The 16,774-nt window shown below is 44.8% G+C and overlaps 1 protein-coding gene across 1 annotated transcript in view; it reads left to right on the forward strand.

Moving 5' to 3' along the window:
* Nucleotides 1–16,774, forward strand: part of LOC142292138 (uncharacterized) — a 67,688-nt gene that overhangs the window by 43,188 nt on the left and 7,726 nt on the right. The window contains exon 4 of the mRNA XM_075337284.1: nucleotides 10,403–10,443. Within this exon, the coding sequence (XP_075193399.1) occupies nucleotides 10,403–10,443 (41 nt within the window). The remainder of the gene's footprint in view (nucleotides 1–10,402; nucleotides 10,444–16,774) is intronic.

The following is a 16,774-nucleotide window of genomic DNA, read 5'->3' on the forward strand; positions in this document are numbered from 1 at the left end:
TACAACTTGCCTAATAATTCTGCACACGGTGTAGTTCCTGGTTACAACCAGCAGAGCAGCAACTGTAACAAGAACGCAGCACTTCTGTTGATCAGCAGAAATGAATGAGCGATAAGACTGCTGATCATTTTAGTCGTCTTAAATTTGCGCAAAATCCAATAACAGACAATCAAAACATAGCATCTGCGCAAAAATGACATCAGCTTAAGACACAAAATAAGCAATCTGATTTATTTTAACCTCTTAGATAACAGTAAACCTGTAAATATTTGAGGTCTACGAACTCATACCGACCTGAGGCATCACACTGATACATCAGTTTTACCATATAATGAACACTGTGAATAAAATAACCCCAAAACGATCATGCAATCACTTTTTTTTTTGCAATTTTTCCGCACTTGGAATTTTTTTTGCCGTTTTTTCCAGTACACTATATGGTAAAATTTAGTGATGGGCGAACCTCCCGATGTTCGGGATCGGAAGCCTCGCCCAAATGTTTTGTAAAGATCGAGTTTGGGTTCTGAGATAATGCGAACTTGCATCCGAACTCGAGCTTTACAGTTATGGGATGAGGCGGAGGGCTGTAAAATAAAGAAATTGGCAATAATAAACATTGTCATTATACTTACAGGTCCCGCTATGTGTCCTGGAGACTCTGTCTCTCGGCCACTTCTGCTTCCGCGTTCGATCATTGCTGTGCCCCCCGGTAACCACCACTGACTAAAGGACCTTCAATGACGTCATAGCCATGTGACCAGTCTGGTGTGAATGTTGTACTGACATTGGCTTACAGACTGGTCACATCGCTATGACATCATCGAAGGTCCTGTTAACTGAACTTTTACTGTCACTGTGCGAGTGTCGCATCACATCACCCAGTAAGCCGCACACTCTCCCGACAGGAGCAGGTCGGCTCCATGTATTTCCATGCAGCTGAGGCGCTTCTGTCCTGAGCGCATCATGCTGTGCGGGGTGATGAAATGCGACACGCATGTGGAATCATATCTTCACTGTCAGCCTGCTTCTCGCTTTGTACAGAGCGATGAAGCAGAGCTGACCATGCTCTCTGCTTCTCACTCTGTATAGAGACTGTCTGTACAGAGTGATGAAGCAGAGCTGACAATGCTCTCCCTGTGGACTACGTCGCTCTATGGATTTTTTTTTTATAATAAAGATGGAGTTTCTAAAAGGTTTTTTTTTTTTGTTTTATTTCTAATAACATTTTTTCTGTGTTTTTGTTTTTTGTTTCTTTTACAGTTTACTAGAAATTCATGGTGGCCATGTCTAATTTGGCGTGACACCATGAATTTCAGGCTTAGTACCATCTGAGAATACAAAGCTGGTATTAACCCCTCTATTATCCAGTGTGCCACCGCCATAAGGGCCGCTAGACGAGCTGGGTAAAGTGCCTAGAAATGGCAATCAAAATACACGGAAGCCTATTATTATTATTATTATTATTATTATTATTTAATAATTAATAATATTATATATATTTTTTAATTATTTAAAAAAATAATAAAAGAAAACACGCAGGCTCCTGCCGTATTTTGATTGCTAGTTAGATAAAACCAAGCAGCTGGGAGCTGGGATTCTCAGCGTGGTAAGGCCCAAGCATACTGGCCCCCCCACTAAAAACCGCAGCTGCCCCTGGAAATGGCGCATTGTTTCTTAGCGCCATTTCCAGGTGCTTTACCCGGCTCATCCAGCGGCCCTGATGGCGGTGTCACGCTGGGTAATAAAGGGGTTAATACCAGCTTTGTATTTTCAGCTGGTACTAAGCCCGAAACTCATGGTTTCACGCCAAATTAGACATGGCCACCATAAATTTCTAATAAACCGTAAAGAAAAAAAAATACGAAGCAGAGAAACCTTTTTCATTAGAAATAAAACAAAAAAAACCTTTTAGAGATTCCATCTTTATTAAAAAAAAAAATCCTTAGTCCGATGTAGTCCACAGGTAGAGCAATGTCACCTCTGCTTCATCACTCTGCACAGCCTGCTTCTCACTCTATAGACGCCGTCTGTGCAGAGTGATGAAGCAGAGGTGACAATGCTCTCTCTGCTTTTCACTCTGTATAGACACTGAGGCTGGAGTTTCACTTGCGTATGACTCGTGCAGTCTCGCATCGGCATCGCCCGGCATGGACCGACACTCTCCAGACACTAGCACATCAGCTGCATGGAAATACATGCAGACGACCGCTCCTGTCAAGAGAGTGTGTAGCCATACTGGGTGATGCGATGCGAGACTCCCACAGTGACAGTCAAAGTTCAATCGAGTCTATGAGCCATGGACTTGGTTGAACCCTGAAATCACCGCGAACATGGCCGAAAACAGCCGAAGACTGCCGAGTGACAAGCAGTCCAGTGAATACCCCAAGAAGTTAACAGGACCTTAAATGACGTCATAGCCATGTGACCAGTTTGTAAGCCAATGTCTGAACAACGTTCACACCACACTGGTCACATGGCTATGACTTCATGGAAGGTCCTTTTCTCAGTGGTGATGACTGGAGGGCACAGCAATGATCGGACTCAGAAGCGGAGAGACCGAGCCTGCAGGACGCGTCATGGGATCTGTAAGTATGATCATAATATTTTTTAATGTGTTGTTTTTGGGTTTTTTTGGTTTTTTTTTCTTGTTTTTTTTTTACAGACCCTGGACCCGAACTGTAACATTAGCTTCCCAGAAAGCTCGTGTTTGGGATCGCGTGCACACTTTACAGTTCGGGTTTGCCCATCACTAGGTAAAACTTATGGTTTCATTTAAAAGTACAACTCATCCTGCAAAAAACAAGCCCTCATATGGCAAGACTGACTGACTGAAAAAAAAAAAAGTTATGGCTCTCGAAAGAAAGGGAGGAAAATTGCCCGGGGATGAAGGGGTTAAAAAAGACGTTCCACATTATAACGCAGGCCACAGACTTCAAGCCATATGGGAAAGCTAAAGAATCTAACTGCTGCTGAAAAGCATCAAATAGTGCAATGCTTTGGACAAGGTATGAAAACATTAGGTTCCCTTTTAAGTTTTTGTGAAATATCTATCAGGTGCAATATGCACCCACAGTCCCCGAGCAGTTCTGGGTGCATATTGATAAACCCTGCCTAACCATTCCTGTATACACTAGCATAAATAAACAGATCTTTAGAAAATGTATTTCTAAAGAGAGTTTATTATATGCTAATGAGGCCAGCGACTAGTTGCAAGTTCCCTTGGCTAGTCGGCCCATATAGCATGTAAGCACACCCCTGTGGGCGTACTAACAAGCTAATGAATGCGCAGCGACGCCACACATACCTCACTCTTAATGGCGGCCGGCAGAGGATGGCTGCGCACTGCGCCTGATCCTGCGGCCGCTATTAAGAGTGAGGTGCATGCAGCGTCGCTGCACGTTCATTAGCATGTTAGTACGCTCACAGGGGCATGCTTATATGCTATGTTGGCCGCAGGGCCGGATTAAGGTTGGTGGGGGCCCCTGGGCAGAAAATCTGGTGGGGGCCCCATAACGTTAACATTTTTAGCTACAACAGTAGAGCGCGAACCGTAGCATTTAGATATAAATCCTGTGAGGTAAATCCTGGGATATGAAGAGGAATTATGACTAGAAGTCATAATTGCTCTCATCACTCCCTGGCAGTGCCCCCCTCCCTTCTTGTGCTCAAATGTCCAGCATCTGTGAAGGTGTCACATCCCACTTACACCTCCAACAGCCATCTCCTCTGATATGGAGATGAGATGATGTGAGGACAATGGACCCAGGATGACTCCCTGCCGTCACCCTGTAACCAGAGTTGTATCTCATTAGCAAGGCTTGGAAGTAGCCAGACAGAACGACTCCAGTAAAAAATGGTTCATATCTCGCAAGCCATATCTCCGATAAATATGGCAACCATAAAAATGGTGTTTGCGCAGGCGGACGATGCTGGCACACCTTTTTTATGGAAGGGGGAGCTTGGGAAATACCCCAGGCGTGATATCAGCCATATGGGAACTCGTAGACAGGTCATGAGTCCCCTCGTTCTGTAGCTAAATTCATAACTGTCACAATGAGAGCATTGGCGTCCGCCTACGACGCTCCCAGGCAAAGTTATGGCCCATATTCCATGTTGGGATATTGTCCATAACTCCAGCCAGGGGTGGAGCAGTGCTCCCTGTGAGGTCACTAAGGTAGGAGGGGACCTGGATTTGCCCAGGTTGATAACCCTGCTTCGGCCATTTTCCAAGGTTCTTCTCGCTGGGGGCACGTGCAGGAAACATCTGTGGGAGTTCCTAGAAACCTGGTCTACAGCGCCCCCCTGTGGCCAGACGCACAAGGTAACTGATTGAATTTGCATACCTGTTTGTAAACCATGCTTTATCTGTAACTGTACTCTGACATATGTATATTCTGTAGATTCCCTATTGTATATATTGTAGTTCTAGTGTGCTTTAGGCGATTAAATTATATAATTAATCTTGGGCTGTTCTGTTATCTCGATCTTGAATCCCACGTCTGTGTGTTCGGCTAATAGTTACCGTGAAGCGGTTGGTGGCAGCGAGTTGTGCCAAGGATTATTGTGGGGAGGCCAGTGAGATTCGGGAAGATATTATATATTCCGCCCGCGGAGGTCGGGGGAATATATACCTTACTCTCACCGGGGACCCTTCAATAATCGGCATAAGTAGTATAGCGGCCTCCTGGCTTATGGTCGGGCAATTCCATAATTGGCCTGACTATAAGAGGGGCGCTAGAGAGCGCGTCACGTGCTCTGTCTGTCGGTCGGGAGGTATAAAGGAGGGGTGACCCCCACTTGTTACCCCCCGATTGTGACGTACTGGTAGCCAGCGCGGGGGATTTCTGAGTGACCCCCCCCCCGGTGGTTTGTGACAAATCCAATGAACATTTATCTTATCCTGTTCTGCCACATTCAGATTTACAGCACTACAATACAGATACAGTCCAGGATCACTCACATCCGTCACTTATACACAGAAAGTAGAGTTAGGCTATGTGCGCACGTTGCGTTTGTCTCTGCAGAAATTTCTGCAGCAATTTGAACAGCACACGTGCGCTTCAAATCGCTACAGAAAGAGTCCGTAATGAAAAGCCAATTTCATGCGCTCTGAGTGCAGCCCCTCCCATAGACAGAGCAGGGGCTGCATCCAAAGCACATGAAAGAAGTGACACGTCACTTCTTAGAGCGCAGCGCTTCAGGCAGTAGCCGAATCGCTGCGCTCTAATACACCACGTGCACACGGCTCCTGCATAATCTTCATAGATTGTGCTGGGGACGCAGGATGCATGCAGTTACGCTGAGGTGCAGATCGCAGCGTAACTGCATGCAAATACGCAACGTGCGTACAGAACCTTACTCACATACTTTTTATTGATCCCAATGTTAAGGCAGCCAGGGCCGGCTCCAGGTTTTTGTGGCCTCCGGGTGAAAGAGTCTCAGTGGACCCCATCCACACACAGACACGCACATACACATACAGGCATACGTATATATACATATTTGAAGACAAATTCAGAAAAATACACATAAACAGACAAATATATGCACAGTCATATCCAGTGACATACATGCAGACACAGACGCATTAGGGCTCGTGCGCACGTTGCGTAATTCCATGCATTTACACTGCGTATAGCACTACAGTGTAAATGCATGCGTCCTGCGTCCCCAGCACAATCTATGTAGATTGTGCATGCCACGTGCGCACGTTGCTTTTATGAACGCAGCGATTTGGGTGCTAAAATGTTGACCCAAATCTGTGAGTTCATAAAATGAGCATGTCAATTATTCCGTGTGCTATGGATGCAGCTCCCACTCTGTCTATGGTGGGGGCAGCAGCCAGAGCGCATGAAATCGGCATTTTTTGTAAAGAAAAACTGCATCCATTATGCAGTGTTTCTGCAGCGATTTGACGCGCACATGTGCTGTCAAATCGCTGCAGAATATTCAGCAGTTACGTGTGCATGAGCCTTTACAGGTATTAATATGGGGAAATCGCCAGCAGCCTCACTCACCTCTCCCGCTTGTTTCCGTCTAGCTCCTTTAGGACATGTGGCTGTGTTTCACGATGGCTGTCACTAACAGACATGACTGCACACTGACAGCACTGCTGTATATACATCACAGGAGGGGCTGGGGGCTACAATATATACATTACAGGAGGGGCAGGGGGCATAGACGTTACTGGAGTGGCAAACAGCTCTGGTGGTGTACTCATTACTGGGATAGGTGACATAGCGCTCTGGGGGACCCATATAGTTCTGGGGTGCTGCACAGACTGATTCTTACACACACAGCTCTGACACACACACACACACACACACAGCTCTGACACACACACACAGCTCTGACACACACACACAGCTCTGACACACACACACAGCTCTGACACACACACACAGCTCTGACACACACACACACACACACAGCTCTGACACACACACACACAGCACTGACACACACACACAGCTCTGACACACACACACACACAGCTCTGACACACACACACGTCTCTGACACACACACGTCTCTGACACACACACGTCTCTGACACACACACGTCTCTGACACACACACGTCTCTGACACACACACATCTCTGACACACACACATCTCTGACACACATACATCTCTGACACACATACACACACACAGCTCTGACACACACACACACACAGCTCTGACACACACACACAGCTCTGACACACACACACACACACAGCTCTGACACACACACACACAGCTCTGACACACACACACAGCTCTGACACACACACACAGCTCTGACACACACACACACACAGCTCTGACACACACACGTCTCTGACACACACACACATCTCTGACACACACACACATCTCTGACACACACACATCTCTGACACACATACATCTCTGACACACATACACACACACACAGCTCTGACACACACACACAGCTCTGACACACACACGTCTCTGACACACACACATCTCTGACACACACACATCTGACACACATACAGCTCTGACACACACACACACACACACATACACACACAGCTCTGACACACACACACAGCTCTGACACACACACAGCTCTGACACACACAGCTCTGACACACACAGCTCTGACACACACAGCTCTGACACACACGTCTCTGACACACACATCTCTGACACACACACATCTCTGACACACATACACACACACAGCTCTGACACACATACACAGCTCTGACACACACACACAGCTCTGACACACACACAGCTCTGACACACACACACAGCTCTGACACACACACACAGCTCTGACACACACACACACAGCTCTGACACACACACACACAGCTCTGACACACACAGCTCTGACACACACACACAGCTCTGACACACACACACAGCTCTGACACACACAATGCACCCACCCATCACCCCCCCACACACACACACACACAATGCACCCCCCTTTACCGCCTACACACACACACACACACACACACAATGCACCCCCCATCACCCCCTTCACACACACAATGCACCCCCCTTTACCCCTACACACACACACACAATGCACCCCCCTTTACCCCTACACACACACACACAAAATGCACCCCCCATCACCCCCTACACACACACACACACACAATGCACCCCCCATCACCCCCCCCACACACAATGCACCCATCACCCCCTACAAACACACACACACACAATGCACCCCCCCATTACCCCTCCCCCCACACACAATACAATGCAACCCTCATCACCCCCTACACACACAAATCACACTGCCCCATCCCTACACACTCCTGCCTCCCCCCTCCCCCCTCGGAATACAGTACTCCCCCTCTGCCTGTCACAAAGCTGTGTTCCACTTCCTTCACAGATGTTCCCCGTTCTGTGTCCTCAGCCCCTCCCCACTCATCATCATTAATTAAACCTGTCTCTTCGGCTCCTTCATGGAGCGCTTACCATATGATGTCCCGTGTGCCGGCGCCCGCAGCACTGTGATGACGTCAGCAAGGTGCTGATCTCATCACGTTGCTGCACGTCGGGGGCGGGGCCCAGTCCCGGCGCGCTGTTCAAATGTATTTACGTCTGAAAGACGCAAATACATTTGAATAGGAAGAAGGACGAAGCTGCGAGCACCGGCTCCGCTGCGCTCCTCTGCATTGTGTGCATGCCGGACACACAGCAGAGCCGGCACAGCACAGCGCTGCCTCCTGCTCCTGCTGCATGCTAGTGTGTCGGGCCTGCAGGTGCCCCCCGCCCCTCGCTGGGTACGCCCATGACGGCCGCAGCACATAGGAAGCTCATTGGCACACCTCTGACCCCGCAAGCACTGGTACTTCCGGGGTCATTCAGCGTCCTGTGCCCGCAGTTTGTTTTTGCGTCTTAAAGACGCAGATACAAATAAATGCCGGTGCACCGCCCCACTCCCCCCCCCCCCCTCCTCCGAAAACACAGCTGATTTATTAGACTGTCTTTACGGAGGGGGAGAGGGTGTGAAGAAAAAAAAAAATGCTGACAAGTATGGCCCTGGTGGTGGGGGCCCCCTTAGAAGCTCTTTTGGTGGGGGCCCCTGGGCTGGAGCCCCGCCTGCCCCGCCTATAATCCGGCCCTGGTTGGCCGACTAACCAAGGGAACTAATGCCCTTGCGACTAGTTACTGGCCTCATTAGCATATAATAAACGTTCTATAGAAATACTTTTTCTAAAGACATTTATTAATGCTACTGTATACAGGGACAATTACGCAGGGATTACTAATATGGACCCAGAACTGCTTGTGGTTCTGGGTCCATATTAGACCTAACTGGTTCCTTTTTAAGTGTCCTCATCATACTGTGAAGACATTTGTGGCTGATACACAACATGGACAGATTCATCCAGATAAGGGCATAATGAGGAAGGTTTCTGCCAGACAAATTCAGTGGATAAAGGGCAGCTGCTAAATATCATTACAAAGCAGCAAACATGTACTTGAAGCTGCTGTTGCCTCTGGAGTTCCACAAATGTCAAGGTGTAGGATCCTCCAGATTCTTGCAGTTATGCATAAACCTACTCTTCAGCCACCTCTAAACAGTACTCACAAGCAGAAATGGTTGCAGTGGGCCCAAACATGAAGACTAATTTTAAAACCGTCTTTTTTACTGATGAGCAACCATTGATGATCCAGATGGATGGAGTAGTGGATGGTTGGTGGATGGCCACCATATCCCAACAAAGCTGCTATGTCAGAAATGACCTTGCAAAGTCATGTTTGTAGCTAGAATCATGGGGAGAGAGCTGGTAGGCGTTTCAACCCTATTGAGAACCTTTGAAGTATTGTCAAGCAAAAGATCTATGAGGGTGGTAGGCTGTTTACATCAAAACAGCAGCTCTGGGAGGCTATTCTGACATCCTGCAAAACAATTCAAGCAGAAAGTAGTTCAATGGATGGAAGAATTATGAAGGTGATATCAAAGAATAGGTCCTATGATAACATGTAACTTGACCCATTGAGATGTTTTGATTAGAAAAGCCTTTGATTCCAGCAAATGTGACCTCTTAAAGCTGCAAACTTAACCAATGACAATTTTCAGTTCTTTACCACCTATAAAATATTTGGAAACTCTGTTGTGCCTAATAAGTTGGAACAGTGCATTTATAATTTATTTTTTTTTTTTTGGGAGGTTTGTCCAATGAAATTTGATTTATATTAAGAGCTGATGATTTGAAAATTATCCTGACTTCATTTAGGAAAATCAAAGAAAAATATAAATTGCATAATAATTTGGAGCGCGTGTAGTAACACATGGACATACAGTGAAAGTCTCATCCACTAGTCAGAGAGACCTATTTTAGCTTTGTACAAAACTTGTCAAAGCAATGCCGAATGTCTTAAAGGAGGTTGTCCAGACTTGGGTCACAAGTCTGCAGTTACTCTGACTGCAGACTGGGAATCTTCCCAGCTTGTAGTGCATTCAATGTCAGGATTCTCCAGTGCCAGCGCCTGTGAGCAGACAGGCGCATGACTCAAGTATGCCATTTATATACATGTGCACCGTGCCCACTAGACGTGGGCAGTGTGAATCGAGCAAGACCGCGCACGTCTAGTTGGCACATGACCGGAAGTATGCGAATTACACACTTATGGTCACGTGACCATCCACTCCTGACATTGGAGATCTCTATATCATGCACACTACGCGCTGTAAGGATTCGCATGTCTGCCATCACATAGTGACTGCAGACCCGCGATCAAAGCCTGGACAACCCCTTTAAGGCTTGTATACATTGCAATGCCACATTCATAAAGCAGCTCTGGGACCTCCCACAGGTCCATAATACCAAAGTCGTGGCTCTTCTCTGTAAATGGACTCTTAATTTAAAAGTTCATTGCTCTAAATAAGACTTATAATAATTGTATTTTATAGTGCATATTGTGCTTGGCATAAAAATGTGGAAACTACTAACGGTAAGTCTTTATTACATTTTTTTTGTTCCTTTTGTGTAACTGATATTTGTTGAGTGCATTCACACCAAGTGAAAAGTCTGTTTAATGCATTTATTAGAAGTTTCCCTGATGTATTCTGGAGCCATAACCCCCTGATTATGCAACTGCATCCCCCATAGCCTGCCTTGTAATAAAAATGTATACCCCACAGGTTGCACCTACCTACATTTGGCGCCCTGTGCTTAGTTGCCACAGATCACAATTCCATAGCGAAATATCTGCGAAAACCTGCGGCCATTCAGGCGACTTACCTGTGGAAGTCCCGGCCTCTATCTCCGTAGTGGGGAGCCGGGATTTCCGCAGGTAAATCAGCATGAATAATTGACATGCAGTTGTGTGGCTGCGGGAAATCTACAGCATATTCCACAGCCGCACATACCGCAGCATGGACACAGCACTCCCCATGTGTCATAGGATAATATGGGGAGTGTCTGTACTTGCTAAAACCTACGGATTTATCTGGAAAATCCAGATAAATCGGCAAGTTTTCCACGGCAAAATCCGCAGGTACAAGGTCCCGTGGGCACATAGCCTAACTGCCCCTGACTGAAATTTTCCTCAACTAAGTTTCTCCCCTTTCTCCTTTTAGGGCTCATCACTCAAGAGTTGGTTTTCTCTCAAGTGACAGCCTCACTAAGGGAGTGTATGAAAATGTGTTTTGTTGTGAGCAGCAGAGATGGCCTCATTAAGGCTTACAATGTGTTATGCAGATGGCAATATACATGTAGTTATATGGGGTAACTAGGCACAGGGCGCCACATACACAGTTAATAATTGAATTGGTATTCTGTTGTGCATGAATAGCGCCATTAATGCTGTGCTCACGTCAGCTGGCAGCTTTTATGTTTTTCAAGATTTATAAAATCTGTCTCATTCAGTCTTTATGGGAGGTGCTACCGCTCTTACCAGATACTACTCCTTTTTATAGAGTGAGCAATTTATAACCTCTTCAAGGGAACGTGTAATTGTAAATTGTCCCAGTACTTTAAATCAGGGTTTTGTTAAATGTTGGAGGTTGTTTTTTGTTTTTGTTTTTTTTTGACATTTTTGTTATCACTGTTTAGAAAATCAAAAATCTTGCAATTTTCACTTCCACTGAGCTTAATATTAGGCTCATGCTTACTGTTCTGTACAGGTGGCTTTTCAGCAGTCTTATTATCATCACAGATAACCCAGAATACACCCTTCAAAATAGGTGATATCACATCTCACTTCCTCCCCCTATCTTCATAATGACCATTTCCAGTAGCAGAGCATGCCCAGAATATTATTCTATGCAAATCCATAGGGTCAGAGAGATTCTCTCGCTGCTAATGTGCATGTGATTGTTGATAAGAATAGTAAGTATGAGTCTACACTGTGTGCAGAATTATTAGGCAAGTTGTATTTTAGAGGATTTTTTTATTATTGATCAACAACTATGTTCTCAATCAACCCAAAAGACTCATAAATATGAAAGCTTAATATTTTTTGAAGTTGGAGTGTTTTTTTTTTAGATTTGGATTAGATTTTTTATCTTAGGAGGATATCTGTTTGTACAGGTAACTATAAGGCTATGTTCACACTAGAAAAATGATTTTTCTTAAGAAATTTCTTGAGAGTGAAGGATTAGCGCACCTGCGTTAAAAAACGCACCAATAGCGCAGGGGCGTTTTGGTGCTTTTTTGGTGCGTTTTCCGTGCGGTTTTTTTCCAGGTTTGTCCCTGCGTTTTTTAATGCCTTTACAGCAATAAAGCACGTTGAAAATGAAAAAAAAAATATAGATTGATAGATAGAGGGATAGATAGATGGATTGATAGATATAGATAGATAGTTAGATATTAGAGGGATAGATAGATAATAGATATATTTAGGGGAATAGATAGATAGTAGATATTTAGGGGAATAGATAGATGATAGATAGAGGGATAGATAGATGGATAGATAGATATAGATAGATATTTAGGGGAATAGATAGTTAGATATTAGAGGGATAGATAAATAGATAGATAATAGATATATTTAGGGGAATAGATAGATAATAGATATTTAGGGGAATAGATAGATGGATAGATAGATGGATAGATAGATGGATAGATAGATGGATAGATAGATATAGATAGATAATAGAGGGATAGATAGATAGAGATAGATATTTAGGGGTATAGATAGATATAGATAGATAGATAATAGATATTTAGGGGAATAGATAGATAGATAATAGAGGGATAGATATAGATAGATAGATAATGGATACAGTGCCTACAAGTAGTATTAAACCCCCTGCAGATTTAGCAGGTTTACACATTCGGAGTTAACTTGGCATTGTGACATTTGGACTGTAGATCAGCCTGGAAGTGTGAAATGCACTGCAGCAAAAAAGAATGTGATTTCTTTTTTTATTTTTTTTTTAAATTGTGAAAAGTTTATTCAGAGGGTCATTTATTATTCAACCCCTCAAACCACAAGAATTCTGTTTGGTTCCCCTAAAGTATTAAGAAGTATTTCAGGCACAAAGAACAATGAGCTTCACATGTTTGGATTAATTATCTCTTTTTCCAGCCTTTTCTGACTAATTAAGACCCTCCCCAAACTTGTGAACAGCACTCATACTTGGTCAACATGGGAAAGACAAAGGAGCATTCCAAGGCCATCAGAGACAAGATCGTGGAGGGTCACAAGGCTGGCAAGGGGTACAAAACCCTTTCCAAGGAGTTGGGCCTACCTGTCTCCACTGTTGGGAGCATCATCTGGAAGTGGAAGGCTTATGGAACTACTGTTAGCCTTCCACGGCCTGGACAGCCTTTGAAAGTTTCCTCCCGTGTCGTGGCCAGGCTTGTCCGAAGAGTCAAGGCTAACCCAAGGACAACAAGGAAGGAGCTCCGGGAAGATCTCATGGCAGTGGGGACATTGGTTTCAGACAACACCATAAGTAACGTACTCCACCGCAATGGTCTCCGTTCCAGACGAGCCCGTAAGGTACCTTTACTTTCAAAGCGTCATGTCAAGGCTCGTCTACAGTTTGCTCATGATCACTTGGAGGACTCTGAGACAGACTGGTTCAAGGTTCTCTGGTCTGATGAGACCAAGATCGAGATCTTTGGTGCCAACCACACACGTGACGTTTGGAGACTGGATGGCACTGCATACGACCCAAAGAATACCATCCCTACAGTCAAGCATGGTGGTGGCAGCATCATGATGTGGGGCTGTTTCTCAGCCAAGGGGCCTGGCCATCTGGTCCGCATCCATGGGAAGATGGATAGCACGGCTTACCTGGAGATTTTGGCCAAGAACCTCCACTCCTCCATCAAGGATCTTAAGATGGGTCGTCATTTCATCTTCCAACAAGACAACGACCCAAAGCACACAGCCAAGAAAACCAAGGCCTGGTTCAAGAGGGAAAAAAATCAAGGTGTTGCAGTGGCCTAGTCAGTCTCCTGACCTTAACCCAATTGAAAACTTGGGGAAGGAGCACAAGATTAAAGTCCACATGAGACACCCAAAGAACCTAGATAACTTGGAGAAGATCTGCATGGAGGAGTGGGCCAAGATAACTCCAGAGACCTGTGCCGGCCTGATCAGGTCTTATAAAAGACAATTATTAGCTGTAATTGCAAACAAGGGTTATTCCACAAAATATTAAACCTAGGGGTTGAATAATAATTGACCCACACTTTTATGTTGAAAATTTATTAAAATTTAACTGAGCAACATAACTTGTTGGTTTGTAAGATTTATGCATCTGATAATAAATCCTGCTCTTGTTTGAAGTTTGCAGGCTCTAACATATTTGCATCTTATCAAACCTGCTAAATCTGCAGGGGGTTGAATACTACTTGTAGGCACTGTAGATATTTAGGGGAATAGATAGATAATAGAGGGATAGATATTCCAGCTTGATTTATGATGATTCCCCCCACACATACTGCAGTTCTCGCGGCCGGTAGGGTGTTCACATCAGCGGCCGTGAGAAATGTTTTGGAATTACCCGCAGCCTCGAGCAGGGAGCCGCATTCAGCACTCGCTCCCTGACCGAGGCTGCGTGGAGAACTGTCACACGCGGCTGGAGCAGAGCTGGAAGCGCCGCGGGACATCGCTGTGGATTACGTCGGAGCTGTGTTTCGGGGGGGTTAATAAACTGGAGAATAAACTGTCTTTTATTCAAAATAAAGGATTTTTCGGTGTGTGTGTTTCTTTACTTTCACTTTCAGATTCGTGACGGCGTGTCATAGACACTGCCATTACGAATCTTGGACTTAGCGGCAGCTATTGGTTGCCGTTAACTCCTTATTACCTGGATGGCCACCGCATCACAGCATCTAGAAGAGACGGTAACACGCCAGGACTGCCGCATAATGGATGCGACCGTCCCGGGGCAGCTGCGGCTGATATTCTCGGCTGCGGGAGGTGGAGGGGCATTAACCCTGGCCCTCGCCCTCCCCAGCCTGAGAATACCGGGCCGCCGCTGTGTGTTTACCCGGCTGGAAGGTAAAAATACAGCGGAGCACACGCTTTTTTTTTTTTCTCCTTCTTCCTCTTCCTGTCCTAGTGACATCACTTCCCTGAAAAACGCAGGGCAGGGATGTACACTATGTCCCGAAAATGCGAAATAACGCGGGAATAACGCAGGTATAACGCACATCACTTGCTACCTGCATTATTACTGCGCTATTTAATGATTACATTACAGTCAATGGAGTGAAATAACGCAGTTAGCTGCAGAAAAAAAGTGACATGCTCATTATTTTTCTTAAGAAAATCTACTGAAAGAAGTTTCTTAAGAAAAAAACCGCAGTGTGTGCACAGCTATTTTTTTTGCCATAGGTTTTGCTGGGAAATGTCTGCAGAAAGGTTACAAGAATTTCTCAAGAAATTTCTGCAGCAAAAACGGACCAAAAATGCAGGTAAAAAACGCAGTGTGTGTGAACATAGCCTTACTGTGCAGAATTATTAGGCAACTTAATAAAAATCAAATATATTCCCATCTCACTTGTTTTATTTTCACCAGGTAAACCAATATAACTGCACAAAATTTAGATATAAACATTTCTGATATGCAAAAACAAAACCCCAAAAATTTAGTGACCCAATATAGCCACCTTTTCTTTATGATGACACTCAACAGCCTACCATCCATAGATTGTCAGCTGCTTGATCTGTTTACGATCCACATTGCGTGCAGCAGCCACCACAGCCTCCCAGACACTGTTCCGAGAGGTGTACTGTTTTCCCTCCCTGTAGATCTCACATTTTGAGGGACCACAGGTTCTCTATGGGGTTCAGATCAGGTGAACAAGGGGCCCATGTCATTATTTTTTCATCTTTTATACCTTTACTGGCCAGCCACGCTGTGGAGTAGTTGGATGCATGTGATGTAGCATTGTCCTGCATGAAAATCATGTTTTTCTTGAACGATACTGACTTCTTCCTGTACCACTGCTTGAAGAAGTGGTCTTCCAGAAACTGGCAGTAGGTCTGGGAGTTGAGCTTCACTCCATCCTCAACCCGAAAAGGTCCCACAAGTTCATCTTTGATGATACAAGCCCATACCAGTACCCCACCTCCCCCGTGCTGGCGTCGGAGTGGAGCTCTCTGCCCTTTACTGATCCAGCCTCTGATAGAAAGCTAAGTGAATAGTAAATAATAACGCCTAAAAAGTACCTTTTTAATATTTCAATGAAAAAAGGTCACAATACGTAACCCATTAATAAAACCACTGCTATAGCGGTATATTTAAACTGTCTCTGGTGACTGACATGCTTACGGTTGTTTTAATACGATACATTGGTATACTTGGTGGTTGCAGTTATCGCTTGATCATACGGTACCTAACTTATATGTTGTCTGTGTTTTATTAATGGGTTACGTATTGTGACTTTTTTTTAATTAAAATATTAAAAGGTACTTTTTAGGCGTTATTTACTATTGCATGAAAAAATACCCTGACTATAAATAAATAAATTGCAAGTGCTTAATAACAGGGTACTTAGTGTATACATTTTTGCAAAAAGGTAAAAAGCTGTCTCACGTCGTCAAGGTGTACCCATCTGAGACAGTGCCTAACCTACTGAAGTTAAAAACATTATCAATACCTGACTTGTGTCATGTCAAACTCCCAATATGAATGGTGGCAAATGGTCAGCTGTGTCCCAGATTAATACCCTGTTATTAAGCACTTGCAATTTATTTATAGTCAGGGTATTTTTTCATGCAATTTTTCTCTTTGTTTTTCTTCTAGTCTTAGGCTGTGTGCACACGTTGCGTTTTTTACCGCGGAAACGCTGCGTTTTGAACCGCAGCGTTTCAGTGG

Source organism: Anomaloglossus baeobatrachus, chromosome 2, assembly GCF_048569485.1.
Source record: "Anomaloglossus baeobatrachus isolate aAnoBae1 chromosome 2, aAnoBae1.hap1, whole genome shotgun sequence".
Lineage (NCBI taxonomy): Eukaryota > Metazoa > Chordata > Amphibia > Anura > Aromobatidae > Anomaloglossus > Anomaloglossus baeobatrachus.